The sequence below is a fragment of the Micropterus dolomieu genome, linkage group LG13 (assembly GCF_021292245.1).
Source record: "Micropterus dolomieu isolate WLL.071019.BEF.003 ecotype Adirondacks linkage group LG13, ASM2129224v1, whole genome shotgun sequence".
NCBI lineage: Eukaryota > Metazoa > Chordata > Actinopteri > Centrarchiformes > Centrarchidae > Micropterus > Micropterus dolomieu.
In genome coordinates, this window is record NC_060162.1 from 1368891 (window position 1) to 1384946 (window position 16056).

The following is a 16056-nucleotide window of genomic DNA, read 5'->3' on the forward strand; positions in this document are numbered from 1 at the left end:
AATATGGTGACTCTTTTTAAGGATTTAATCCATTCCGACTCAACATAATCAGTATTCATAATTATTACTACTATTTATTCATTACACTTCTGTCACATACTGGAAAATACTGAACATATTTCCACACTATTTATATTTTTTGATTTACATTTATTATTTATATTTCTTTAATGCTTTGATTAGCAAAGTGAGTACCTGTAACAACAGTTTTCTATCAGGTATCAATAAAGTGTTTCTGATTCTTCAGTTTGATACAAACTGGACTCGATCATTTGATGGAGGTGACAGAAATAAATGATCATAAAGCATTGTTAATAAGGGTTTGTGTGTCATTTGGGATCTGCATTAACAAATATATATCCCTTCATGTACAGTATGTTATCTTAAAGAGGACTTCTTTTTGGAGGTTTGACTCGCTGTTAGATCTCTTATGAACAAAAACCAGACTTATTTGTGATTTGGGAGGTGTTATGCTGCATAAAATGTCCTGTAAACATCAATCACAGATAGCAGATGAAAAAACATTGTATTTAACTATGTTTACAGCTGCAGACCCCAAAGAGAAGTAATGTGGCATTTTTTGCAGTGGACTTTTGCAGTCTGCTTTATTTTTTTCTTGACAGTGCCTCCAAATCTTTATTCCTTGCTGTCTTACAGAAGCATCTATTCAGCCTTCAGGAAACCTCAGTGCTAGTTGAAGACCGCAGAAATAAAGAGCTAAGACTCGCCTGCAGACTGGTGACGGTGAAGTTGGCTATGAGGCGAATGACTTCAGGGTAGTTTTCTACTTTGACCAGTTCCCCCAGTTGGTAGTTGCTCTTCAGCCTCGCCAGCAGCCGGCAGAACTCGTGGTAGTTATTAGGATCTGGCAAACACTAAACCACAAACAGTTTTCACCGTCAAACAGCCGGCTGGAAACAGGAACAGTGAAGGAAAAAGAATCTCTGTGTGAAGCAGAAACTAACCTGTGGGTTTGCTAGTATCCTTTTGACTCCGTCCACCAGGTGTGAAAGAAACTTTGCTCGTTCTGCATTGTTGAAGAGAGACCTCCTGACAGAGGCGATCTGAACTAGACACGACAACACCTGCAAACAAACACAGTGACTCAGTCTGAAGGAGGAGGCTGCACGAGTTCCTCTGGTTCTGTTAGCGTGATTTAAACTACATCTCACTTACCAGCGGGGAAAGGGACGGAGGGATGGAATGATATAAATTGAAAAAGAGCTGCAGGGTGGAGGAATCAAGAAACGCTGCAAAACAGAAACACAACAGAATAAGAAGTCAGTTTTAGAGTGACAATGCTACACAAGACTAAAACTAAAGATTATTTTCATTGACAATTAATCTGGAGGACATTTTCTTGATTTATTGATCTTTAAATGTCTTGTTTTGTCAAACCAACAGTTCAGAAACTAAACATTTTCGGTTTACTGTGATATAAAACAGAGAAAAGCAGAAAATCCTCACACTGGAGAAGCTAGATGAAGAGAATTAGACACTTCTGCTTAATAAACAACTTAAATCAATTAATCATTTTAACTGTAGTTGATATTGAAGTTTTTATCAAAAGTAATCTACTCCAGGATCACAGGGTGTTCAACATGATGCTTTCAGCGCCCATTGAAATAACACAATTATTATTAACATTATAATAACATCAACATTACTGCAACCAAACTACTAAGAATCATCAGCATTTCTTTGAGCTTTATTAACAAGCCGGTTACTTTGACAAGCAGCAAACCTGAGCCGTCATGTTACCTTAGCTGCAGAATAACTGCACATTTACGTGGTTTTTAATACGGTGATTCCAGTGTTTACTACTCATGTCACATACCTCCAACTCTCTCTAGTGCTTCAACCATTTCAAATACCTTCATCTCTGACAGTCTGATAATCCAACTTCCTGCAGGGCTTGAGCCAAACTGTCACATGCTTTCATCTCTTAACACTTCAACTGATCTCAGCTGCTCTCAGCTCTTCACACTCCAACTGTACTTCAGTTAGAATTTGAGGTACTTGTACCACTTTCATGCCACTTTCTACTTCTACTCCACTACACCTCAGAGGGAAATACTGTCCTACTAATTATAATGCAATTACTTTAGGAAAAATGTAACTACATCCTATAAAATTTGAGGTTAAATGATTAGCTGTCGTTTCTTATGCAAAAATACACGACATGTTTTTAAAATGTAATGTAATATAAAATGGAAACGAATAAATCTTGTGGCAGCCTTGCCTGTCCTTAGATCACCTGCTCTACCACTAGACCGGGCTGAAACTGAATTCAGGGCTTACACTATTATACTTTAGACATGGGATTAAAGGGTACGATATAATAACTCTTCAGCGCCTGTTCACAGCCTGAATAAGCTGCCTGCACGCCGCAGCTACCTGATCTCCATGACGTGGGGATCTGTACGGTGCAGAGGTCGTCCGACGACTCGTCTGTGGAAGTTCCTATAAAGTCGTAGTTGAGGCAGTTGTAGCTGAGTTTGAGCAGCTGCATTAACAGACCGTGCTGAGACTCATCGTTCAGGTTCAGGTTCTTCCCCGAAGCCTGAAGAAACAAACAAAACAACACTCAGCTTCAGTCAGCCTGCACGTTCTTTACTTCTGTTTGCTGTCTGGTTGGGAACAAAGAGACGATTAAAGTATGTTCAGTACCGTGTTCTCTATAATAACCAAATTTTTTAAAAAGCTGATCGGTTGTATATTTTAATCCATCTGTGTCATACGTGTCATAAACTGACTTTATCCACCGACTGTAACAGCAGGTCAGGCTCTGCCAACAATTAAGCTCTTAAAACGTCTGCTGAGGGAATTATTTTAAACTGAAAGTGAAAGCAGCTCAGCGCAGAGAGGGGATTTTCTCAGGTGGCTCCAGCTGCTCTCTGCTGGATGATGAGACTTCTTTTAACAAATGTGATTAAGAATCTTTGATATCGTCTAAACTGACGCGCTTTACCGTTACTGGTATTTTTGTTAAGAGCTGCTTACAATTATTACTGTTTGTTTCTCTTTAAAAAGAGCAAATAATAAAAGGGAAGTTTTGACTGGGGTTATTTTTTTCTGTTTGAAGTTATTAAACTGTACAAAAATACCCCAAACATAAAGTTTGCCTAAATTTGATTATTTTCCCCCTAACTAATTGAGTCCTGTTAATTAAAAGCCGAGTTCACACTGCAGGCCTTCAAGCTCAATTCTGATTTATTACCCAGATCAGATATTTTTTGACTGGCTGTTCACATTTATTTTAAATGGGGCCCATATCAGACTGAACTGTGAACTGGCCACAGCGTGAGAGAGACCCACATGTGTAGAAGAAGAACAATACGACGCCACACGCAGCACGCTGTCGTATGGAAGTAAACAAGAGGTTACTGCCCCTTTTCATGAGAGAGTCCCGTGTTACATTTTCCTCTCATGGTTTCCCTCCGGGGCGAAAGATCCCAATCTAGTGTGTTACTCCGGATATATGACAAATGTTCACACCTTTGTGTCCTTTTCATTACAGTTTCTGGCGCGTAAATTTAATGCTAATGGTAATAATTCAGTGTTACTATGGACAGTGTTAAAAGATAATGATCTAATAATCTCATGAGTTTCATTCAGAGATGATTTTATTCTGATGTTGAAAGGAAGCAACCCGTAAAAGTTCTTTGTTGCTAGTCTTTATTTAAAGACTCACATGCCAAAGAGTCTCAAGGAAGTCTCCTGTTTTAACACCTGCATTAGCAAAAGTTTGGCTTCCTCCCCCTCTTTTTGTTTCAATATTCTCAAGATAAAAAAACAAGAAGTACCTGTTTGAGGAGGTTGCAGGAAAGCGTAAAAATGTCAAAGAGGGAGGAATCTCTGAAGGACGATGCAATCTTCCTATGTTTGGTCAGGGGATGCGTCGTGTCAGCCTGAGGAGGAAACAGGCAGCGTTAAACATTTTCACCCCAACAACAACATTTTCACCGAGAGAAGAAGAAGAAAAATGGAGGTAAAAGAGAGGAGGACATCCCACCTGGTTGATCTCATTGGTCAGCTGGGACAGGATGGTGACCCCTATGATGCAGTGTTCAACGCTGTCCTGTAAACACAACAAACACAAGCTGAGCGACACACACACACTGCGGCTGCTGCAGGTTTTCTACCATATAATTAAAACACTGACCTGCAGAAAGCGCGTCACATCAGCGATGACGTTCCTGAAGACGTAGTCGTCCTTCTGACAGTCGAACCAGCCCAGTTTGGTGATCCTTGCGTACAGCTGGATCAAAGCCTGGGTCACAAATGCTGCTAACTTTGGCCGAGTGGCCAAATAATTCAGCACATAGTTCCCTGTACAAAAGAAAAAAACTTCAGGAGAGAGGAGCGACACAGCCGAGAGACTCTCTCAAACTTGTTTTCTCTATTTCAAATGCAGAGAAATTACATTTAAGTAGCTAAACGTTAATACCTGACCTTAGCGGTTTGACTTTCTGTGCTACTATTAACAGGGGTATTTTTGCAAACTGCACCACATCCTGTTTCAGATTTAAATCTCCAGGAACAATCAAATGACAGGTTTATAAACAGAGCGATGATGGTTTGCAAAGAAATGAAAATGTCTTTAGTTAAAACGTCTTTTTTCTTTATAGTATATAAATATATAAGTGTGCAGTATAGTCGCAGATTTCCTATTTAAATAACACTGATCAAACAGGCCTCGTGTATCAGAGGAGGTTCTGACTGCAGGCTGTGAGCCCAACTGTGCTCTCCAAATGAAATCTATTTTCATTTTCCTCAAACTCACTTTTCTCATTACCTAAAAATCAGGAGTTATTTTATCTCTACATTGGTGGAGAGCAGAACATTCCTGATAATCTTATTATGAAAGCAGCAACACTACATCAGTGGATGTTCATGGTTATTGATCACAACGTTCTCGCCTTACGTTGCAGAATGAGAAATGTGTTGGCATTAAGACAGTAACAGACCCACAACTCTGTATTATGGATGTTTTATGTTTGTGATCATTTTTTCCACCACGTCTGCTCCGAACGCAGGTCGGCCTGAAAGACTGAGATGTACTCACGGATGTCAATGCGTTGTTCGAGGGGCAGAGGGTTGCTGGTTCGAGATACCAGTTTGGACAAACAGGTGGCCGCAAGCAGCTGAGAATAAGATGACTGCGATGAGAGAGGAAAAATACTGTGTTAGTGAAAATCATTATGTTTGGTATTTTGCAAATACATCCATCTAAATATTCTTGACAGCAGAAAGCGTAAGGAAACATCTGGAACAGCTGCACCAAACTGAACTTTAATCACACAGTAAAAACAATTCAAACTGCTTCCGTCCTTTCAGGCCTCAGTCAGTCACTGCGAGGGCTGAACGATTTTTAAAAAATGTCTAACTGCGATTATTTTCACTGATACTGCAATGGCAATTTGCGATAGTAGGGGGTAGGACTGGGCAATAAAACAATAATAATTTTCCTCAATAACAATATAATAAATGTTCAATATATCGTCAATAAATGTTTGATTCAATTCATTTGAATCACGAACGAATTAGCACTTAATATTTCTATTAAGATATTTATTGTGTTGAGGAAAAGGGACTGAAAAAGAGATTTACTAAAGTTTTAGTTTTGAATGTTCTACGTCAGATGTGTGAAGTGATCCACTGTTTGGGAGCAAATATCTGCCATTCAAAGAAATAATGCTGTGACATTTATCGTGAAAATTATCGATATCGAATGGTATGAAATGTTTTTATCGTGATAACATTTTTAGCCACATCGCCCAGCCCTACTAGGGGGAGTTAAAAGTTTTTATATAATTATTCTCATTTTCACTGAAGACACATTAAAATGGATCTGTACCAAACAAAGATGTTTGGCCAGGACGTCTCTGAAGCACAATATTTAATTTAAATTATTTTTACGCACATTTCATTTTTAAGAAATACTGCATCTCCTGCGATTTGAAAACTGCAGTAGGTTGTTTCACTGTTGTTACTCAGATTTCAATTAGTTATTCGGCCTTTGCTGCTAACGTTAGCTCTCTGACAGAGTCAACACAGCCATGCATCAGTTATAATAATCCAATAGTATCAGATACGTTCTGACAGAGGCCAGGAGTACTTTTACATTTGATTCATTTGTCTGATAATACTTTTCTACTTCTACATTTCTGTATACACGGTAATCGTATTGGTTTTGTTGAGCCCCAGATGGTGCAGGTGCAGCACTAAGACTACTCACACTGCCTCTCTCCAGCAGCAGCTGACATTTGCTGAGACAGTCGGGGCTGTTGGTGAACTCCACCAGAGCTTTCTCTGCCTGGTGTCGGACGGCGGTGTCGGTGGTCTCATACAGCTGCTTACACAGGATCTCCAGCTGGGCAAGGCCCTAGATAAACACAGAGCGTGGAAGACACGGGGCTTATCAGCGACCAACAGGCTCATGTGACAGACAAAACTTTCAGGAGCAAGAAGAACAGATCACAGACAAAATGCTCCAGCATCCCACAACAAACACAAACGAGTTAAGGGGCGTTTATCATGAATAAACCACAGCTTAACTTACAGCTGAATAACAATTAGCCCGATAATCTATTAAAACAATAATAAACCTAACTATTTTGACAGTCAATTACTTTTAACTAAATTTTTAAGCAAAAAAAAAAAAAAAATGCACAAATTTCTCAGGTTCCGGTTTCAATAATGTGAGATTTTGCTGCTTTTCTTTGTCTTATATCACAATAAACTGAACTAAGACGTCACTTTGGGAAATATGTTCAACTCTGATGAATCTGTTCTGCCTGTAAACTGTCAGAAAGTATTGAAAATCACCAGTCCAGAACACAAAGATATTTTGTTAACCATCATATAAGACAAAAAAAGTGTCAAATGTCCAGATTTGGGCGAGTGTTTGTGATTTTTTCAAACTGGATCTGAGACACGTTTGGACGTTTAAATTTGATCTCAATCGGATTTCAACAGATGCGGATTAGGGTTAGTCCGTCCACTAAAATCTGATTTCAAGGTGTCTTTTGTGTCACTCGCAACGAATCACATGACACGACGACATCAAATCCAGAGCAGCTGAGCTGAATCCTGCGGAGTTTATTTGGTGCGACGCAGGAGTTCTGCAAAGACACATCGTGACTGGAGGGCGAGATGAAGGATCGCCAGATCTCATGCTTCGGTGTTTCTGGATACCAAATTTGACAGTAAAAAAACAAAACAATAAATCCCATGTCCACTCCTTTAATAAAAACATTTTAACAATTAACAGCTGTGAAAGTTGTGAGAGGATGTCCAGGTTTGATGTAAGTATATTCAGAAATGAGCAAGCTGTTGAAATTACAACCACGCAATGTGCATAATTAATTCATTAAGTGATTAACTTAAATGTTTAAGGGTGCCTTAAACATTAGCTCTCCAAAATATTCCAGAACTGGGAGAAATCGAGGCTTTGACACGAAAACCGACAAATGTTAAATATTAAAATTCACCCATAAATTTCCGTACATGACGGCAGAGCTGCGGCTGCTCTCGTCACCATCTTCTACGCGAGGGATCCCCGCTCCCTAGAAAAATGAGTCACGTGGTACCAACTTGGTACGGAAGTATCGGTTCTCGGTACATCCCCAGTCTGAAAACACAAATCCCATCTGATGACTTGCGGATCAGTGCGGACAGCCCGTCTTAAAGATCTGATCTGAGAAACAGATCTGGTTTGCAGTCTGAACGAAGCCTACGGGCTCACTGGCTGACTAAACAGTCAGAGGAGCCGATTCTCCAGTCGCGGCTGTTTAAACCACCACAGAAGAAGAAGAGGACACAGCGAGGTGACGTCATTAAAAGAGCCGCAGTGTGATGAAGGTTGCGGCCTACTGATCGCTCCGCACAGCTGATGCTTTCTTCACCTTCAGCCGCAGCGTTTATTCTGTTTATTCACAAACTTCTACACAACAGGAAACTCTTCTTATGCCGATTTGACTTTACTTTTTTTTTCTCCCAGTTCCTCGGTTTTAAATGCACAAACTGAAAATGTGCATAAAAACAGGTTGATGGAAACAAACGTCTCCAAATAAATCATGATGTAACTGTTACCGGAGTAGAGTGTGAGACTGTTTCCATCATTTCTAAAGTAAAAATAAACTCTCTCTGGCGCCAGCTTCTTAAAAAACGCTGCTTTTCCTTGACTTTCATCACCTTAAACTAAATGTTTTTGTGTTTTTAACTTTAAGTGGGACAAAAGGAGCGATAAGGACATTTCACTATAATCACACTTTGGCCTTCTCTCCAAATAAAAAACACCAGATAAGATCATTACTTCGATCACAAACACGTACATTTGGAGGAGAAGCCGTTTCCTCCCACACATTTATTGATAAAGTTCATTCATGTGGCTGGCAGGAAAGGTGCTGAGTCACAGCGAGATGCCACTGATATATTCAAAATGTCAGGGCGGCGAGAATAAGATTAGAGGTGGTGGAGGGGGAGGGAGGTCTGGATGTGGGGTGCATCTCTTTTGGCGTGTTTCACTGGGGTGCAGTGAGGGTTTCTGGGAGGTGGACAGGTGCAGCAGGTACGACTGAGTGTTACGTCACGTCTGCTCGCTGTGAAACTCTGTCGGCCTCAGATAAGAGCCGAGGACCGAACCCTGCCAGCACACGTGCCATCTGCTGCGCCAGATGAAGCCGGACTCAAAATACTTCACAGTGATAACGCCGCGTCAGACCGAGTTTAAAACGGCGGTGGGCCAACGGCAGGACAGGACGCTGAGGAGACACTTAAAGTCTTCACGGACCCGGACATTTACTTAACTTACTTACTCTGTTTTTGCAAGTGTGCAGGAATATATGAGTCACAAGAAATGTCCCCAAATATCAACTATTATTGTTTCATCTTGTGGTTTGGGGTGTTTAAAGATGACACTTTACTTCACCTACCTCCTATATTTAGCAATTAAAGGCAGTTTATAAACACTTAATAAACAGGTTATGACACACTATAGGTAGGGATGAAACAGTTACAGGTTTAATGATGGATGTTTTACAGAAAACATTTTAGTTATGATAACCGTGTTCGGTTATTGCGCTTTGAAAAACTTTGGGTCAATGACAACATGGCTGCAGAGATTTTTCATCCCGTCTGAAGTCTGGTCGTATTTTGTTTTAAATAAGACCACTGAAGGAAACTTGATGTAAGAAAAATCCCTTATAACGAACGCAGGGCGAGTTAACTTTTAGCTTTAGTTTGTCTCTCTGACTTGCTAACAGCTTGTACACTGAAGCTTTCAGTGTTGCTGCTCTGTAAAAACGCTACACGTTGTTCTGCTGCTGTCTGCAGACTCCATTCGCCCACTGCACATAACACAGTTTAGTCTCCAAACAACATATTTTGTTTGTTTAAAATCCGTTGAATTAGATGTAAAAATGTCCAACAGGGGAGAAACTCTGCAAACTCCTGTACAAGCCTCCTCTATGTTTGTGTCAGCTGTTGGGATCATTGCAGTTACTATCGCTGTGTTCTTAACTATCATTTGTATTTATGTAATTGTGCACGGGGGCCTTGCATTTACAGATATAATAATTATATAACAGCTTTTAATGATAATGCACATTTGATATGGTATGACAACAGTGATAATACTGATAACCGTGATAATTTTGGTCACTATGATTGTGATGTGAAATTTACATCTCTAGCTGTAAGCAGATATAAGCGTATTAATACCAGGGTATTTAACCAGGGTTAAATACTCTATTACGTCACAAAACACGGACATGGTGGATATTTTAAAAGCACATTTTAAATGTTTGTTTTAGTCTGAGATGCCGGTGTTGTAGTGCGACATTTAGGGACAGCAAATAAGAAAAATAAACACAACACCCATCTGCTAACATGGAGGGGGGGCGGGGCTTATCTTCCATCTTTATACACAACCTATGGTCCGGATCAAGGGAAAAGATCAGATATGGTTGTACTTTAGTTCACGCTGACTTTTTACAAGCGAACCAAGACGAGAAAACGTGAAGTCATGCAGACTGACAGGTAACTCACTGATTGACTCATCAGTACCAACGTGAGGAACTCTAAACCCAGTGACCGACAGAAGATTTTACAGCACTTTAGTATATTATATTTAATATATTATTTGGTGTCACAATAAGTTCACAAAGAATTAACTGATAATTAGTATTATTAGACTGCAAAGGACCGCATGTTATGACGAATGACTGGGAGATGGATGTATGAATTGTTTATCTTTTGAAATAATGCTAAAAATCACACCTGCTATCAGAAAATCCTGCAGCTGTGAACAGCGGACCGAGACCCAAAGTTCAAGCGGTCTCGGTTTGGTTGTTTGGTCCGCAGCAGGGTTCCGCTGACAGCTTTAACATCGGCCCAAACAAACCGCACTACGATGACGATGTGATTTTAGCCGGGGTCTGTACCAATCAGATTCTACTTATCGAACAGCATGTTGCCTTAAGTCTGGAGAATATGAATACGAACATTTCCTCATGGGTAGGTGGCTCTCTGGTTTTCATGTGCTCTTACACACAGCTCTGGGTCTGTAAAGTGAGCACAAACAAAGCCGCTCGGAGCGAGCAGTGGGAGGGAGAACGTAAAACAGCGGTACATTCGAACATGCTGGACACTTTAGCTGCGAAGCTGACTGAGAAACAGCCACAGAGGGAAAGGGTCTGAGGAACTGTGAAACAAGTTATATGACCAGGCGAGGGGAAGACCTGTGTTAACATCTGTGAGGGGTTTCAATGCTGGATAAATCTACGAGATTTGAAAGGAATGAAAAACCGAGGTTGTTTCTGCTGGTCAGGTGAGTAACGTTAGCTCTGCTGTTCCACATAAACGACAGCTTCACTACTTACTCTCATCTGTCTGTTGTCACGTTCGTGATGATCCCAGCTGGTTAGCTTTGTTAGCTTAGCCGCAGCGGTCAGTGTGTGTGAACGGAGCCCCGGTGAATGGAGGGAAACGGGTCAGCACCTTGTTCAGCAGTTTGTGTGCGTTCATGTCATTCGTTTGATGTTTGTTCACTAATTGTAACTATTGAAGTTCCCCACGACAATCCTACGATAAATAAACTAAACTCTGTGTCTTAGATTTAGGCTTAGAAAAGTATTTTGCTTCAATACATATTTAAATATTGACAGGCTTGTTCACACCTTCTCCAGTGCTGATAAAACATGACCTCTTATTGAGGCTAACGTGCTCTCGGACAGCAGACGCTGTGGATTCTGCTATATTTCAGAGTAGGACTGGTTACCAATGTGCATTCATGATTTGCGGGGGGAGGAGCTTCCGAAGGAGCAGTGAGGGGAGGGCAATGTTTGTTTGGCAGCTGGACTCAAATATCAATCAATATAGTATCCCTTTAAATGGGAGCCGGTGTTAAACCTGTTGTGTCCACCTTGTTTTGACTGTGTAGGTTTTAAATTTAAGGCTGCAACTAACAATTTTTTATTATTGATTAATTTCACAGTTAAACAAGAGAACAGTGAAAAAATGTGATTTTCTCTTGAGTCTTTATCTCTTGATTTGTCCGACTAACGGTCAACAACCCAAAGATTCAATGAATATCATTCTCCAACTAGGGTTCTCTACCGGGAACCGCTTCAGAGTCAGAACCGGTATCAAATTTCTGAGAACAGTGGATTTGTTAAGACAACCACATTTGGATTGTCTTTTTTTCAGCAACAAAGCATTAAGAAGAAAGTCCTTCTGTTTCCAGTCCTGGACCGTGGCCGACCGCGCTAACGCTCCAAAGTTTAGCTTAGCTTCACTAAAAAAAACAGAATGACGCAGCAAAATGCAGCAGCTGCAGTAAGGAGGTTTGGTGCGAGGGAGGAAGCAGCTCCAACATGACGAAGGGTTTACTTCAACACGGCGTGAACGCGCCGTGTTCAACGTGTCGCGCTCTCCCAGCTGCAATGACGCCCCAGATCCAGCTAACGCTAACAGTAGCAACGTCTGAGCTGACGTTCAGCTTTTATACTGAAGGGAAACCAACGATGCTGCAAATGATTCAATATATTTTTCTAAGAGACGAGTCCCCAGAGATGCCCCTCTAGGACAGAGACTCCTTTCACTTTAGCCATGAAGGGGAAGATGAGCGAGGAGGAGGAGGATGAAGGTCAGCGAGCGCTGACAAGATCTGTGGTGAAGGAACCAGAACCGAGATTCAATAAGTAGAATCGATGAAATTGAAATGATACCCTCACCTGTCTCCAACCACATCACCACTTACGTTAAATGTTACATAAATAAACCAAGACGTCCACAGTGACTCTGAGACTAAACTACACCAATAAGGTGCATTCAAATTTTATATCCAAACCTTTTGGACAAAACATTTATTAATTATTTATTTTATTTAATACACAATAACATTGCGCTATTTAATGCAGCACTTCTGAACAAAGAATTAGACATTTAATAACAACAAGCAGGCTTATTGCACATATGAGACTAAAACTCAGAGGAGGTGGTGTTGTACTTGGGACTCCCTGCAGCTTCTGAACATCTGAATGTTTTTAAAGCCTTTAGCCTCTCAGAAAAACAGCAGCTACTCAGAGAATATCTGGTATTTTTGCTTGAAAATTACAATGAATCGATTATTATAGTAGTCGCTGATTCATCACTTTAGTTGTAGCTTACAGTGACAAACAGAATAGACTGAAGGTTTGTATCCTCGCTCACTAGGAGATGCTCAAAAATGAGAGCTAGAGCTGCAACAGTTAATCCATTAATGATTAGTTCATTCACAGAAAATTAATCTGTAACATTTTTGATAATTGATTAAACCTTTAAAGTCAAAGTCAAGTTTTCAGGCAAACTGCACTGATTACAGCTCTTCAAAATGTGACAGTTTGATGATTTTCTCTTTTTTATATCGTTGCAAACTGAATGTATGTGTTTGTGGCTGCTAGTTGGATTAAAATAAGACTTCTGATGATGCCAAGTTGGACTCTGGGAAGTTACTGGTGTGTGAAAAACTGCAATTAGAACAAAAAGCGATCCACTAACTAAAAATAAAAATGCTAAATAGAATAGTGTCACCCATCATTGTGTGATGCAAATTTAGATTCATAAACAAAACTGTAAAAAAGGTATTAAAAAAAAAGAGGATGAACATTTTAAATGTATTCAAAATCATCTTTTATGATCAGATCACGATGCTTTCTTTAGAGCTGGTGTGACAAACGGATATGATAAAGCTTGTTTGGGTCGACATTTCCACTTTATTCTCAAAATGCAAAATAAATCTTCATCCTCAGTTTTTTCATTTAATATGACCCCTAAGTACTCAGTCATAGCAACACACTGTAAATAAGCGGGTCAGTCAATGAAATCCCAGTAAAGGACAATTTTTAATGAAAGTTTTACGACTCTCTTCATAAATATGGGTCCAAACAGCTATCGTCATTATCAATTAATGTGCTGGTTACTTTCCTAAAATGATCAATAAACTGTCTTGCCAATAAAATTGTCAGTAAATATTGAAAAATTCCCAATATAACTTCCCAGAGCTCAAGTCTTTAAAAGTCTTGTTTTGTCTTACGAACAGTCGAAAACCCAAAGAAATGAGACATAATTTGGCAATTTCATAGAAAAATTTACTTAAGTGGTGGATCAATAAAACTCTTCTATTGCAATTAGAGCAAAAATGTATCACAAAGTAAATATAAAAAGGCAGAATAGTCACCGAGTGGCACCCTTCATTGTGTGATGCTGTGATGTAACTTTTAGCTTCATAAACAAAATTGTAAAAAGCTCATTAAAGACCGAGGGTGAACATTTTAAAACGAGTTCAAAGACATCTTTTATGATCAGATAACAATGCTTTCTTTAGAGCTTGTGTGACAAACAGATATGATAAAGCTTGTTTGGGTCGGATCCAAGTAAACTGAGAGTCAATGTCAGTGCTGCAGCTCCTCCACGCTGCACAGGTCAGTGCGGATGCTCCCATGTTGCTAGCATGGATGCTAAAGCTGCTAACCGATCAAGCATCTTACAAATCAAATTCTGCATCTACACTTCTTGATTTTGGGGATGTTGTGACAGCTAAGTTCCGTACTCGTCTTATAAAATCCCATTGCTGGCTGGGTACCTCACCCAAAGCTACAGAAACACCAGAAGCTAGCAGCAACGTTACAACAATAACACGGTGCATGAAGTTAGCACTAAAACAAAAACAGCAAGGTCTTTCTTTCTTAGGGGGTTATTGAGGACCAGCAGGGAAACTGGGGGACATGTAACTATTATGAAAACCAAACCTTGCAGCTAAACTCCCAATTTCTTGCAGCCACTTCTGTATCTGGCAGCTTTTCTCCTCAAACATGTGTCCAGCCCGGTCCACGAAGCAGCTAGCTTCAGACATGCTAGCTAAACAAAAACATCACATAAACAACACAGGTGTGAATCCCCTCGATGCTCTTAATTCAGTGTTTTCCAGTCTCAAACATGGAGACAGCAGCCCGGGGCACGGAGCCGGCTTCACAGACAAACAGTTACACAAACCGAATCATGTTTTCAAAACGGGCTCGGGCGGGAGAAGTTGACGTCTGGGCTGAAGCTAACGGTAGCATAGTTAGCTACAGGGTGAGTTACCTTTAGCATAACAAGACCTTAAATTAATATTTTAACTTTTGAAGGCGCAAATCAGTTAATAATAAATCAAAGTCTGAAGCTCCTAACATCAGCCGGGTCCACACTGTGACTCTCACTGGCGCCAAACTCACAGTTAACCATTTCGTGTTAGCCTGACAGCTAGCCGTCCGCGGCCGCACGTTAGCTGTTATTGTTTACTTTCACTAAAACACGCCAATAAAACGCACCGTCATCCCGGCGGTGCTGCGCGTTAACCGGACACGAACACCGGGGATTATTCGGGTTATAACCGGGAGGCTCGCACGGCCGGAGGTGTCGTTTCCGAGCCTGGAATCAGCCTCTCAGCTAACACAAGCTAACTCAGCAACCAGCCAGCCCGGGCAATGACAGCAGGCCACAAGTCAACACAGGCGGCCACATCCTTTCTTTTACCCGCCCGACAGCACGAACAAGGCCGCCGGATGCTCGCAGCGGCCGCACACGGGCTCTGGGCTGCGGACTCCGCACACGTATCCGCGTTCACACTCATTTACACGCTCGGAGATAAATTGTCGGTCACAAAAACATGAAACCTCTGCTCACCTGCACATGATCCGCCATTTTTCTCCATTTCATGCACCTCTCACTCCCCCGCTTATGGGTAAGGACGGAGACAGCAGCGCCCCTGGTGGCGGCCCCTCGCTGCTGGGAAGACTCATTCATTCAACCTCCAGACACGCTAATACTTTACAAAGCGCTAATTTTATTCATTCATTCATTAATTCAGCCTCCAGACACACAGAACACCAGATTTAATACTTTAAAAAGCACTAACTTCATTCATTCATTCATTTAGCCTCCAGACACACAGAACACCAGGTTTAATACTTTAAAAAGCACTAACTTCATTCATTCATTCATTCAACCTCCAGACACACTAATACTTTACAAAGCGCTAACTTTATTCATTCATTCATTCATTTAGCCTCCAGACACACAGACCACCAGGTTTAATACTTTAAAAAGCACTAACTTCATTCATTCATTCATTTAGCCTCCAGACACTCAGATCACCAGGTTTAATACTTTAAAAAGCACTAACTTCATTCATTCATTCATTTAGCCTCCAGACACACAGACCACCAGGTTTAATACTTTACAAAGCACTAACTTCATTCATTCATTCATTCAACCTCCAGACACACTAATACTTTACAAAGCGCTAACTTTATTCATTCATTCATTCATTTAGCCTCCAGACACACAGAACACCAGGTTTAATACTTTAAAAAGCACTAACTTCATTCATTCATTCATTCAACCTCCAGACACACTAATACTTTACAAAGCGCTAACTATATTCATTCATTCATTCATTTAGTCTCCAGACACACAGAACACCAGGTTTAATACTTTAAAAAGCACTAACTTCATTCATTCATTCATTCA

The 16056-nt window shown here is 40.5% G+C and overlaps 1 protein-coding gene across 5 annotated transcripts in view; it reads right to left on the bottom strand.

Moving 5' to 3' along the window:
* Positions 1–15304, bottom strand: part of xpo7 (exportin 7) — a 29579-nt gene extending 14275 nt beyond the window's left edge. For 2 of the 5 annotated variants that reach the window (XM_046066962.1, XM_046066956.1), the window contains exons 1-10: positions 15211–15304; positions 6242–6388; positions 5069–5162; positions 4166–4332; positions 4016–4081; positions 3807–3911; positions 2398–2563; positions 1177–1250; positions 966–1085; positions 729–875 (exon numbers count right to left, since the gene is read on the bottom strand). In XM_046066962.1, coding sequence (XP_045922918.1) covers positions 729–875; positions 966–1085; positions 1177–1250; positions 2398–2563; positions 3807–3911; positions 4016–4081; positions 4166–4332; positions 5069–5162; positions 6242–6388; positions 15211–15243 — 1119 coding nt within the window. In that variant the 5' untranslated portion in view covers positions 15244–15304. Of the gene's footprint in view, positions 1–728; positions 876–965; positions 1086–1176; positions 1251–2397; positions 2564–3806; positions 3912–4015; positions 4082–4165; positions 4333–5068; positions 5163–6241; positions 6389–10886; positions 10908–14628; positions 14653–14855; positions 14950–15210 lie in introns of those variants that run through there. The other 3 variants (XM_046066960.1, XM_046066959.1, XM_046066961.1) reach the window with 3 other exon arrangements.
* Between the last annotated feature and the right edge of the window lie 752 nt (positions 15305–16056).